The sequence below is a fragment of the Thamnophis elegans genome, chromosome 13 (genome assembly GCF_009769535.1).
Source record: "Thamnophis elegans isolate rThaEle1 chromosome 13, rThaEle1.pri, whole genome shotgun sequence".
NCBI classification, from domain to species: domain Eukaryota; kingdom Metazoa; phylum Chordata; class Lepidosauria; order Squamata; family Colubridae; genus Thamnophis; species Thamnophis elegans.
The window spans coordinates 24103272-24115568 of NC_045553.1; the positions used below are offsets into that span (position 1 = coordinate 24103272).

General features: G+C 43.3%; 1 protein-coding gene across 1 annotated transcript in view; it reads left to right on the forward strand.

Moving 5' to 3' along the window:
- The window catches only part of LOC116516835 (disintegrin and metalloproteinase domain-containing protein 2-like), a 91452-nt gene that overhangs the window by 64858 nt on the left and 14297 nt on the right, over positions 1-12297 (forward strand). Inside the window, exon 24 of the mRNA XM_032229464.1 lies at positions 1229-1363. Within this exon, the coding sequence (XP_032085355.1) occupies positions 1229-1363 (135 nt within the window). The remainder of the gene's footprint in view (positions 1-1228; positions 1364-12297) is intronic.

The following is a 12297-nucleotide window of genomic DNA, read 5'->3' on the forward strand; positions in this document are numbered from 1 at the left end:
TCCTGCAGCACTTTGATGACCAAAAATGAGCCGTGTGGGCATTGGTGAAATTCATTTTTTTTACTACCAGCTCTGTGGGCATGGCTTGGTGGTGGTGTCCTGTGACTGAGTGGGTGTGGCAAACATGATGTCACTCATGGCCATGCCCACTCAGTCACAGGACACCACCACCACCAAGCCACGCCCATAGAACCCAGTAGGAAAAAAATGTGTGTATGAATCCAGTCACAGTGGAGCTACTGCTCCCCTTTATGGTCCCCCCCTGGCCCCCTCCCTCCCTGGGTCTATCTTAAAGGGACAGGCTGCAGCAGCTCTGCTGTGAACGGAGGGAAAAACGTTTAGATTGTCTCTGCTGCATTTAATGTTGAATTCTGTGGCAGAGGCAATTCAAACGTTTCCCCCTCCATTCACAGCAAAGCTGCTGCTCCCTTTATGGTCCCCCCAGCCCCCTCCCTCCCTGGGGTCTACCTTAAGGGACAAGCTGTAGCAGCTCTTCTGTGAATGGAGGGGAAAACATTTGGATTGTCTCTGCTGCATTTAACGTTGAATTCTGTGACAGAGACAATCTGAACATTTCTTCTTCATTCACAGCAAAGCTGCTGCTCCCTTTATGGCTCCCCCGGACAGGGGTGGTTCCTGCCAGTTCTAACCTCTTCTATAGAAGAGGTTCCACAAATCTACAGTGCTCTTTAGAACCGGTTCCAGCTCCCTCCCCCCCTCCGTCCGCACATCATCAAGATGAAGAGTGAGAAAAGGAATTCTGGGAGTTGAAGTCCACAAGTCTTAAAGATGTCAAGATTGAACACCCCTGGTTTTTTTTCTAAAGGGTTTAGGGGCAAGGGTCTTTAACATGACAGCTTTAAAACTTGCGTGCTTCAAATGCCAGAGTTTCTGAGCCAACGTTTTGGTTTGCTAAGCAAGAGTGTTGTTAAGTGAGTTTCACCACATTTTAAAAGTTGGTCATGCCCACCCAGTCACATGGCTGGCAAACCACTCCCACCTGGTCACATGGCCAGCAAGCCACTCCCACCCAGTCACATGGCCGGCAAGCCACTCCCACTCTCATGGAATGAAGAACAACCCGCAGCACAGGGCCAAGGTCTCACTCATGGACAGATAAACTTCGAATTAGATTATTTGTGGGTTACATGGGTTTCGTCAGAACCAGAATGACCTGCCTTTCATTGTTAGTGGTGATCACTTTTCATGGATTTCTGCTTTCTCTTAGTTTCAAAATGGGATGACCTTGGAAGCATTCTCAGTCATAGTGGCACAGTTGCTGGGGTTTAGTGTCGGACTGTACTTTGATGACACAGAAATGTCATTGTTCGGGGACAATCTGCCTGATGAACACGAGAGCAGCGTAAGCCTTTACATCTATTTCACAACCATCATTGGACAACACTGTCAAACTGTTTAGTAAGCTGTGTTACTATTCTTCTCTTCTCATCCTTTCTATTACTATTTCCTTTTCTGTTACGACTATAACTTTGTTGCTTGTATCTTACGATTTATATATTTTATTTAGTTTCCCAGTATGATTTATGTGATTGCTTATTTAGTATCCTATGACTTATTGCTAAGTGTCCTATCATGATTTATGATGAATTTATTTTTATGATACTATGATTATGATTTATAACTTTTATGTAAACTGAGAGTTTATGCACCAGAAACAAATTCTTTGTGGGTCCAATCACACTTGACCAATAAATAATTATGTCCTGTTCTGTTCTGTTCTGTTCTGCTCTGCTCTGCTCTGCTCTCCTCTCCTCTCCTCTCCTCTCCTTTCCTCTACTCTCCTCTACTCTCCTCTACTCCTCTCCTCTACTCTACTCTATTCTAAAGTTTCACATGTTCCTCAAAGGATTATTTTAAAAATGCATATCTTTCTTCCTTTTGCAGATCAAAATTTCCAGAAGCTCATGAGTTCTATTCTATTCTATTCTATTCTATTCTATTCTATTCTATTCTATTCTATTCTATTCTATTCTACCGTGTTTCCTTCAAATAAGACTTTTTTGCCCCATGAAATATGGCCTTGGGCTTATTATAGGGGGAGGGCTTATTGTTTTGGGGTTGCCGGGCAGCTGCTCCCTTGCGAACTGGCTCCCGAAGAGCCGGGCACAGCCTCAGGGAGAAGCAGCCATGAGGTGACCATGCTCATGAGCAACCACCCAGCAAACCCCCTCTCCAGCCGGGCAGAGCACCATTCACTGACCTAGGGGATCCCTAAGGCATCAAGGCACGTGGTGCTCTGCCCACCCCCCAGTTCTTGCAGCTTGGCATATTAAGGATACCTCCTAGGTCAGTGCATGGAGCTCTGCCTGGCTGGAGAGGGGGTTGCGTGAGCACCTGTTCTGCCCCCAGCAAGCATGTCTCCCAGCCTCACCATGCCCTGGGCCAGCTCTCCCTGCAATGCCAGGGTGCTGCCACCACCACACTCCGAGCATAACTTATTCTCCGGCTTCCAAACTCCAAAACTCAGGTGCTGAGTCGTCCAGCAGCAGCTGCTCTAGGAGTGTGCTCTATGGTTGTGGGCCAATTGCCGGACAGAGAGTCTTCCGGACAGAGTGTCTTCTGGACAGAGAGTCTTCCAGCAGCCAGCCCACAACCATAGAGTGCACTCCTAGAGCAGCGCTGCTGGAAGGACTCAGCAGCTGAGTTTTGGAGTTTGGAAGCTGGAGGAAGAAGTTACGCTCGGAAGCATGGTGGTGGCACCCTGCCCTGCAGGGAGCCCCCCCGGACAATTCCCCACTCCGGCCAGGCAGAACACCACTCCCTAACCTAGCGGTACCCTGAAAGCAGCAAGCAATGTGAGCGTCCTTCCCCCCCGGCTCCTGCGTCTTGGTGCCTTCGGATACTGCTAGGTCAGTGAGCAGTGCCTCTGCCTGGCCAGATGGGGGGGGGGGTTTGTCCAGGGGGCTTATTACAGGGGTGGGCTTATATTTTGCGCACTGCGAAAAAATGTGGCAAGCGTTAGTTCAGGACAGGTCATATTTTCGGGGAAACACGGTATTCTATTCTATTCCAATATTTTTATTCTATTCTATTCCAATATTCTATTCCATATTCTATTCCAATATTCTATTCCAATATTCTATTCCAATATTCTATTCTATTCATTCCAATATTCTATTCTATTCTATTCTATTCTATTCTATTCTATTCTATTCTATTCTATTCTATTCCATTCCATTCCATTCCATTCCATTCTTCATTAGTTCATTGTATTCCATTCTATTCTGCCCTACCCTACCCTACTCTTTGCTTTACCATTGACCTAGGGGTGAAGGATGAAGTGTGAAGTTTTGGACTTAATTGCTTTTTACACTCTATGTAAAAAGCAATCTCCCCAATTAAGTTGATGGTGGTAGATGTTGACTCTCATAGATGTGAACCGTTTCCATTTATCCTTGAGCAGAGAATGCTAAAATTGGGGATTGCTGAAGGCAGCTTTCTCCCCTAAATGTGAGACGTTCTAACAGCAAAAAATTGGGCAGTTGGTCATAAAGGAGAGGAGATCTATTACCAATGAGGTTGTCCCAAAGGCACCTTCCAAAGGCAACTGGACTTTCTTCAGAAGTTTCTTCAGACTCGAAGAGATTTCTTGCACGAGAAGCAAAATGTTCTCAAGAAAAAACCAAGAAAGTCTAGTGCTCAAAGAATATCCAGTTGCCTTTTGAAAAACAAAATGGGATTGTGGATGCTCCACCACAGGAGGTTTTCAAAAAAAAAAAAAAAAAAAGACCAGTCACCCATTGGACTAGGATGGTACAAGATCTTCTGTTTTGAGTTCTTGGATTAGAAGACCTCTGAGGCCCCTTCCAATTCTATTCTCCATGTCCAATGTATAAGAGAGCAGTGCTTTCAACACACAAAACCACTTGATTGTGAGAACAATTACTGTATTTTTCGGAGTATAAGACACTCCAGAGTATAAGGCGCACCTTAGTTTTTGGGGTGGAAAATAAGAAGGAAAAAAAAACTCTGCCTCTGCCTACCAGCATCCATGGTATTCAGCTGACACATGATAACAAGGTCAGCCAGTGAATAGGCATAGCATCTACGTCAGCCAATGAGGGCTATTTGGAGTCTGAAAGAGTATTTGCTGTGAGCAAGGAGACAGGAAGGAGCTCAGAAATGAAAGTGAAACTGCTTGTGTTTGCTGTATTGACTGCTACCTTGGAAAAACTGCTTTTGGTAATGTATTGTATATTCTTATTATTTTGACTCCTGCTGAATCAGTTACTTGTGTGTGCTTTCTGAAGGTGATTGCTGCTGCAAACTCTGACTAGCCAGATCAGCTTCAGCACTTATTGCAGCCTGATTCAGGACAGCTGATTGCGGGTGGATCGGACTGCCGGAATACCCCTCAATCAGCTGTAGGGATTGCCACAGACCATCGCTGCCCCCATGCCTGGTGTTTTTGGCCTCTGGTGAGGGTGGGTGGGGCTACATTCGATGTATAAGGCGCACCCAAATTTCTTTTTTTGTTGGAGGGGGGGAAGGTGCGTCTTATACTTCAAAAAGTATGATAATCGGTGGAATAGCTTGCCTTTGGGATTGTGGGCCTTCATCGCTGGGAGGTTTTCAAAAGGTGGTTGGATAACCAGTTGACTGGGATGGCGTGAGGCTTGGGGGGTGGGTTGGACTAGAAGACCTCTCAGGTCTCTTCCAGCCCTAGGATTCTGTGTTCTATTCAGAGCTGTGCTTTCTCCCCGCCCCTTCCAGACAGTCCAGTGGCATCAAGTCTTTCAGCAGCTGCAGTGTCAAAGATTCCAGAATTTCCTGAACTCTGCTTGGTCGCAGTGTCTCCAGAATAAGCCACGTTTTGATATCTCCTACCGAGCACCGCTCTGTGGCAAGCCGCGTGGTCGAAGACGGGGAGCAATGCGACTGTGGCACAGTGAAGGTTTGCAAAGGAAAGGGGGGGGAATCAGAGGGAAAAAGAAAGAAATATTTCTTTAAAATAAGGACTAAAAATAACGAGCTACGATAGACAATTGCAGGTCTATACAGGTAACTCTCGTTCCTTTAGTGACCAAAAGTTACAACAAGCCCTGAAAAAAGTGACTTCCAACTGTTTTTCACACTTACAGCCGCCATTGTGGCATCCCCAAAATCATGTGATCAAAATTCAGATGTTGGCAACTGACTCATATTTACGACGGTTGCAATGGGTCATGTGATCCCCTTTTGCAAACTTCTGACAAGCAATGTCAACCGGGAAGCCAGATTCACTTAGCAACCGTGACAAGAAAAGTCCTAAAACGGGGGCAAAACTCACTTAACAAATGTTCACTTTGCAACAGAAATTTGGGGCTCAATTGCGGTCGTACGTTGAGCACTACCTGCCTAGTAGAGGCAAACACACAATAAAATGGCTAGCTCCATCATTGTGTGCGCAATGCCCATGCACATCTGTGCATGTGTCGGTAAAAATCGGAAGGTGCCACCTAGCGTTGTCCAGGATCCTGGTTCCTGACTTCCAATTCAACCAATTGGTTATGATAAATATTGACTTTCATTTAGACCAGTGTTTCTCAACCTTGGGGACTTTAAGTCCTGGGGACTTCAAACTCCCAGAATCCCCCAGCCAGCATAGCTAATAATAGGGATTCTGGGAGTTGAGGTCCACAGGACTTAAAGTTGTCAAGGTTGAGAAACACTGATTTAGACTATGTGACGATTTCTTGTGCACCTCCAGAAAAAGGGTTAATTCAGAAGCTGGATTAAAGGGGCCTGTCAGGTTTCCTAATGAAGCCAAAACTGATTCATAATAATCGAGCCGCTGTTTAATACAAAAACCAGTGATTTATTAATGGCTTCATTAGGGAAGATTTGTCGCAGTCAAATCTTTGCTTTGTTTATCTGCTTCTGAACTTTACCCCTGTTCCTTCCCTCCCCTCAATCACGTTACCCAATAGATACACCCCTCCCAACCTGAGATCCGATTCCAGCTGACAGTATGCGTGGAATTCACTCCCACTCATTCTGTCCCCATGACAACATGGAGATTTGACAGGGGATACATGAACACAGCCTCAATCCTTTGTTTCCCACTGGACTCTGGGTGGGGTGGTGACGTCTGCCTGTGGTATCTCATGACACCGCATTTCAGTTTATGGGAGGGGAATGGACAACTCACCACAGCCAACTCGCTTTGACCAACTCATTGTGGGCCAGCTAGCCGTGAGACAACGCAGGACATTTAACAATTCTATTTAAGTGGAGCAGGCCTAGAGGTGGAGCTCTTGCCTCACAATCAGGAGACTGTTAATTCGATACTAGGTAGAGGCAGATATTTCTCTATCTGAGCACACTGAAAATATATCTGCTGAATAAAAAACTGCATTGGTGACAGGAAGGCATCCCGCCATTAAAACGCTCTGCTAGCTCCATTCAGTTGCCAGACTCCACTCGACAAGGAATTATTCATGCTCTTGGGTCGTTCAAAAGATGATGATTTAATTATTTAAAATAAATAAAAATTATTTTAATTTTTGCCATTCACATTTCATTCTGTTCCCTCCTTTGCATCCTTTCTTTAATGATTCTATTCCACCATGTCTTTGGTATTAGCTGTTGTGGCCTGCCAGCAGAACTGGCAGTAGATTCAGACAGTGAGGAGGTTGGGGAGGAACCTGGGCTAGTCCTGGAGCCTGGGAAGCTCTGATGAGGGCCCTGTATCAGAGGCAGAGAGGGGGCCAGGGCCATATGCCAGTTATCGGCTGCCTTCGGAGTCAGACATCAGGGAGGCAGACAAATTAATAAAGGGTTTTTTGTTGGGACAAGGGAGTTTGCTTTGATTCACCACAGTTAGCTTACAAGGCCAACTTGCCATGGCCAACTCGCTTCAGGATAAAACTCTTGGGAAGCCTAGGTTAGAAAATCAGTGTAAGTCTTGTCCCGCAGCGAGTTGTCCTGTGAGAAGATGGCCATGGGAAGCTGTCCTGCAGCGAGTTGGCCATGTAAGGTGACTGTGGTGAGTAAGCCATGATCAGTTGGCCGTGACAAGTTGCCCATGGCGAATAGAGCATGGCGAATTGTCATAGACCCTTATGAGATTGGTTTCTCTCCATCCATGATCTAAACAGTCTTCTCTGTGCTGGACAATTCATCAAATGGAACAGAGTTGCTTCCCGGAGTCGTGGGTGCTCCATCATTGGAATGTTCTGACCTAAGCTTCACCAAATCACGAAGCAGACGCCTTGTCCTGACAAAATCCCTTTTTATTAAGCTAATGAGAATTCCTCTCATTCACATCCAAACAGTCTTTCAAGGGTGAATTTACAACCATAGACCTCATCAGCTTGGAGAGCTACCAGGCCGATATCTTCCAAACGCAATGCTATACAAGGAAAAACTTGGCAAGGAGTCTCTGAGAGTCACGAACAAATCTTCACACTAATTAAGCAAACTAATTGTCTCCTACAAACTCCACTCCCCTTTTAGTCTTCTTTTTTTATTGAAAATTTAAAAAGCTTTTACAAATATTTACCCCCCTCCCCCACCCTCCCCACCAGAACCCATCTCCCCCCCAACCCCCCCCCCCCCGACTTCCAGAGCAAATACAGGCTATAAATCTTTAACAATCATATTCTAAAATAAACTAAAAGAACTTTAGCATCATCTTTCACTTGTACTTTAACTCCTCTTTTGTAAGCTAACTCTAAACAAATTATGTCATTCCTTGCTTTTTCAGTCATAAGCTATCTGGAATTTCTTAGTCCCATATTATTTTGAATATAATCAATCCATCTTTTCCACTCCAGTTTACATTTCTCATCTGAACGATCCTTAAGATATGCTGATATTTTACTTTTAATGTCCATTCTTGATAGTAGGCAAATCTTCCTTCTTCCAGTATTGCCCCACCACAGTCTCTCTGCCGTTGTTAGGTTCAAAATCAAATTAGTCTCTATAACCAGTACAATCAGTATTATACCTAACAAGAATAACTGAGGGGTAAACTTTATCCTCTTTTTAAAAATATTTTGCATAATCCACCATATTTTTATCCAGAAGGCTTTAAGCTTTTTACGTCCACCATATATGGTAATATGTAGCATCAACACAATCACATTTCCAGCATTTAGATTGTAAATTTGGATACATGCAAGCCAATTTTTAGGATCTAAGTGCCATCTATAAAACATCTTGTAAAAGTTCTCTCTCAAATTTTGGGCTTGTGTGAATTTACATTTCTTACCCATATCTTTTCCCATGTATCCAGCATTATTGGTTCTTCAAAATTTTGTGCCCACTTTATCATGCAGTCTTGAACTAATTCTGTTTCAGAATCCATTTCTATTAGAACATTATATAACCCTTTTATATGCATTTGACTTTGATCCCTAGTTTGTTTTAGTAGATTGTCCTCGTCTTGCATAATACCAATTTTCTGATCTTTTTTCCATCTGGCCTGCAACTGTCCATACTGAAACCATGTTTGGATTCCCTTTTCCTCTTTTAGTACATTCAAGGGTTTTAGCTGTAATACACCTCTTTCTATAGTAAGAAGCTGTCTGTATGTAGTTACATCCTGTTTTTGTGCTATACTTATGTTCTCTATCACATGTCTGGGAATTGCCCACATAGGTATCTTATCATTTAATTTATGTTGATATTTTTTCCAGACACACATAAAGCATTCCTTAATATATGACTTTGAAAGTCTTATCCACCTTCTTGTCGTATATCAAATAAGCATGCCAGCCGTGTATCGTCATGCCCCTTGATATTCAGTAATCTATCCTCTGTTGAATTAATCCAATCACTAATTATTGATAAAACTACTGCTTCATAGTTATAGTTTTAAATTTGGCATTTTCAAGTCTCCTCTCTCACGTACGTCTTGCATTATTTTAAGTTTTATTCTCGGTTTCTTCCCTGCCCAAACAAATTTGTTAATACCCTTCTGCCATTCAAGCAAGTTTGCATCTTTTTAAAGTTTTGGTATCATTTGAAAAAGAAATGAAAACTTAGGCAAGACATTCATTTTCACTGCTGCTATCCTTCCCAACAAAGACAATTGTAGTTTTTCCCAATTTTTCATCTCTACCTGTATCTATGCCATAATGGCTCATAATTATACTTATTATAGTTTCCCATTTGGCGTTGTAATATAAACTACTAAATATTTAACCTTTTTAACTATCTCACATCCTGTTATTCTTTCTAGTTCTTCCCTTTGATTAGTGTTCATATTTTTAACTAACATCTTTGTTTTCCCTAGATTTATTTTAAACCCAGATACTTGGCCATATTGATTAATCATATTCATTAAGACCTTAGTAGATTTCCCTGGTTGGGTTAAAGTTATAACCAAGTCGTCCGCAAATGCTCATAATCTATATTCATGATGCCTAATCTTAATTCCCTGTAAATCATCTGACTCCCGTATTTATTCAGCAATAACTCCAAAGTTATATAAACAATAATGGTGATAGGGGGCAACCCTGTCTTGTACCTTTCTCGATTTTAAAGGATTCTGTTAAGCTTCCATTGACTATGATTTGTGCTGTTTGTTCCTGATATATTGCATTGATTGATTGTAGAAAGTATTCTCCTATTTGCATCTTTTGCATTGTTTCATTAAAAATTGCCAATTCACTCAATCAAATGCTTTCTCTGCGTCTAGAAATATAAGCGCTGCGGGGACTTGGTTATTCTTTCCCAAGTACTCCAATATATTAACAATTTGTCTTAAATTACTTCTCATTTGTCTCCCTTGTATAAAACCAGTTTGATCATTATGAATCAGCTGCTGAGTAACCAACATCAGCCTATTCGCTAGTATTTTGGCAAAATTTTTATAATCTGTGTTGAATAATGATATAGGCCTATAATTTTTTGGCTAACTAAGATCTTGATCTTCTTTGGGTATCAGGGATATAAAAGTGTTCTCCAAGATGGAGGTACCTTCCCTTCCATTTGGATTCTGTTAAATAATTCCTTAAGAGGTTCACCCATTTCTAATTTTAATTTTTTTAGTAAACCGCTGTCAAGCCATCTGTGCCGGGTGCTTTCCCAGCCTTTAACTGTTTAATTACCTGGAGGATTTCCCCCGAAGTTATTGGTTGATTCAATCTCTCCCCTTGCTCACCCTTAACTATAGGTATTTTTTCTTTGTCCAAGTATCTATCTATATTTAAGCCTTGTATTTTATCACCCGTGTACAATCCTGTATAAAATTCTAAGAAGGTCTTTGGATCATATCCTGTTGATAAACTTCTTTACCTTATAATATATATTTTGTATGCTACGAGATTTTTGTTTCTTCCTGGTCATATATGCTAACCATCTACCTGGTTTGTTTGATTGCAAAAAGTATTATGTTTAGCATATAACAAATTAGTAGCCACCTGATCTGACGTCAACATATTAAATTGCACTCGTAATAGGGTAATTGCCTCTTTTAACTTCTTGACTCCTGGATTTAATATTAACTCCTGCTCTTTCTTCTTAATCTCTTCCTCTAGTTCCTTTCTTGTCTCCCCCTGTCTACGTCTATGTAACTTATTTAAATTTATTAGGACTCCTCTCATGTACGCTTTGCTTGCATCCCAAACCATTCCATAGATGTCCCTTGTTCATATTAAAAACAAATATTCTCTCAGCAATTTTTTAGATTCATTGACATTTTTCTCATATCTAAATAAATTTTTGTTTAACCTCCAACACCTTCTAGATTCCTTCCCATATTCCAATTCCGTCCAAACCAGGTTACGATCTGTTAAGGCTCTGGAACATATCTTTGTCTTCTTTACCTTAGAAAGCAAATAATTTGTAGTTAGTATAAAGTCAATCCTAGAGAAAGATTGATATCTATCAGAAAAAAATGTAAAGTCCTGTTCTTTAACATTTCTTTCTCGCCAAACATCTCTTAACTCCAAATCATCCATCATATCGAAGAAAGACTTAGTTTCAGTTTCAGTTTCAGTTTATTTGGATTTATAGGCCACCCTTTTCCCTGAGGGGACTCAGGGCGGCTTACAATCATTAGCGGGGGGTGGTGGTGGTGAAATTCAAAACAAACAATATGTGCACAAAATAAATAAGGTAATAAAAAACACAACTTGCATTCAACATTCACACTCGGGTGGGGCAAATCGAAGACTTATCCCCAGGCCTGTTGGGATAGCCAGGTCTTAAGGGCTGCGCGGAAGGCCTGGACGGTGGTGAGGGTGCGTATCTCGACTGGGAGATCGTTCCACAGGGTCGGAGCTGCAACAGAAAAGGCTCTCCTCCGTGTAGTCGCCAGTTGGCATTGACTGGCAGATGGGATTCGGAGGAGGCCCAGTCTGTGCGATCTTATCGGTCGGAGGGAGGTAATCGGCAGAAGGCGGTCTCTCAAGTACTCAGATCCACTACCATGAAGGGCTTTGAAGGTGGTCAACAGGACCCTGAAGCGCACCCGGAGATCAACAGGTAGCCAGTGCAGCTCGCGGAGGATGGGTGTTATGTGGGCGAACCGCGGTGCGCCCACTATCACTCGCGCGGCCGCATTCTGGACTAACTGCAGCCGCCGGATGCACTTCAAGGGCAGCCCCATGTAGAGCACATTGCAGTATTCCAGCCTAGAGATCACAAGGGCTCGAGTGACTGTTGTGAGAGCCTCCCGATTCAGGTAGGGTCATAACTGGCGGACCAGGCGGACCTGGGCAAATGCCCCCCTGGTCACAGCCGACAGATGATGGTCGAAGGTCAGCTGTGGATCCAGGAGGACTCCTAAGTTACGAACCCTATCTGAGGGGTATAGAATTTGACCCCCCAGCCTGATAGATGGAACATTAGCCAAATTGTTGGGAGGGAAACACAACAGCCACTCGGTCTTGTCCGGGTTGAGTACCAGTTTGTTAGCACTCATCCAGTTCTTAACGGCCTCAAGACCCTGGCTCATCACATCCACCGCTTCATTGAGTTGGCACGGGGCGGACAGATACAATTGCGTATCGTCCGCATATTGATGGTATTTTATCCCGTGCCTCCGGATGATCTCGCCCAGTGGTTTCATGTATATGTTAAATAGTAGGGGGGATAAGACCGAGCCCTGCGGCACCCCATATTTTAGGGGCCTCAGGGACGATCTCTGCCCCCCGACCAACACCGACTGCGACCTGTCCGAGAGGTAGGAGGAGAACCACTGTAAAACAGTGCCTCCCACCCCCACCTCCCACAGTCGTCGCAGAAGGATACCATGGTCGATGGTATCGAAAGCCGCCGAGAGGTCAAGGAGAACCAGGATGGACGCATGGCCTCCATCTCTGGCCCTCCAGAGATCATCGGTCA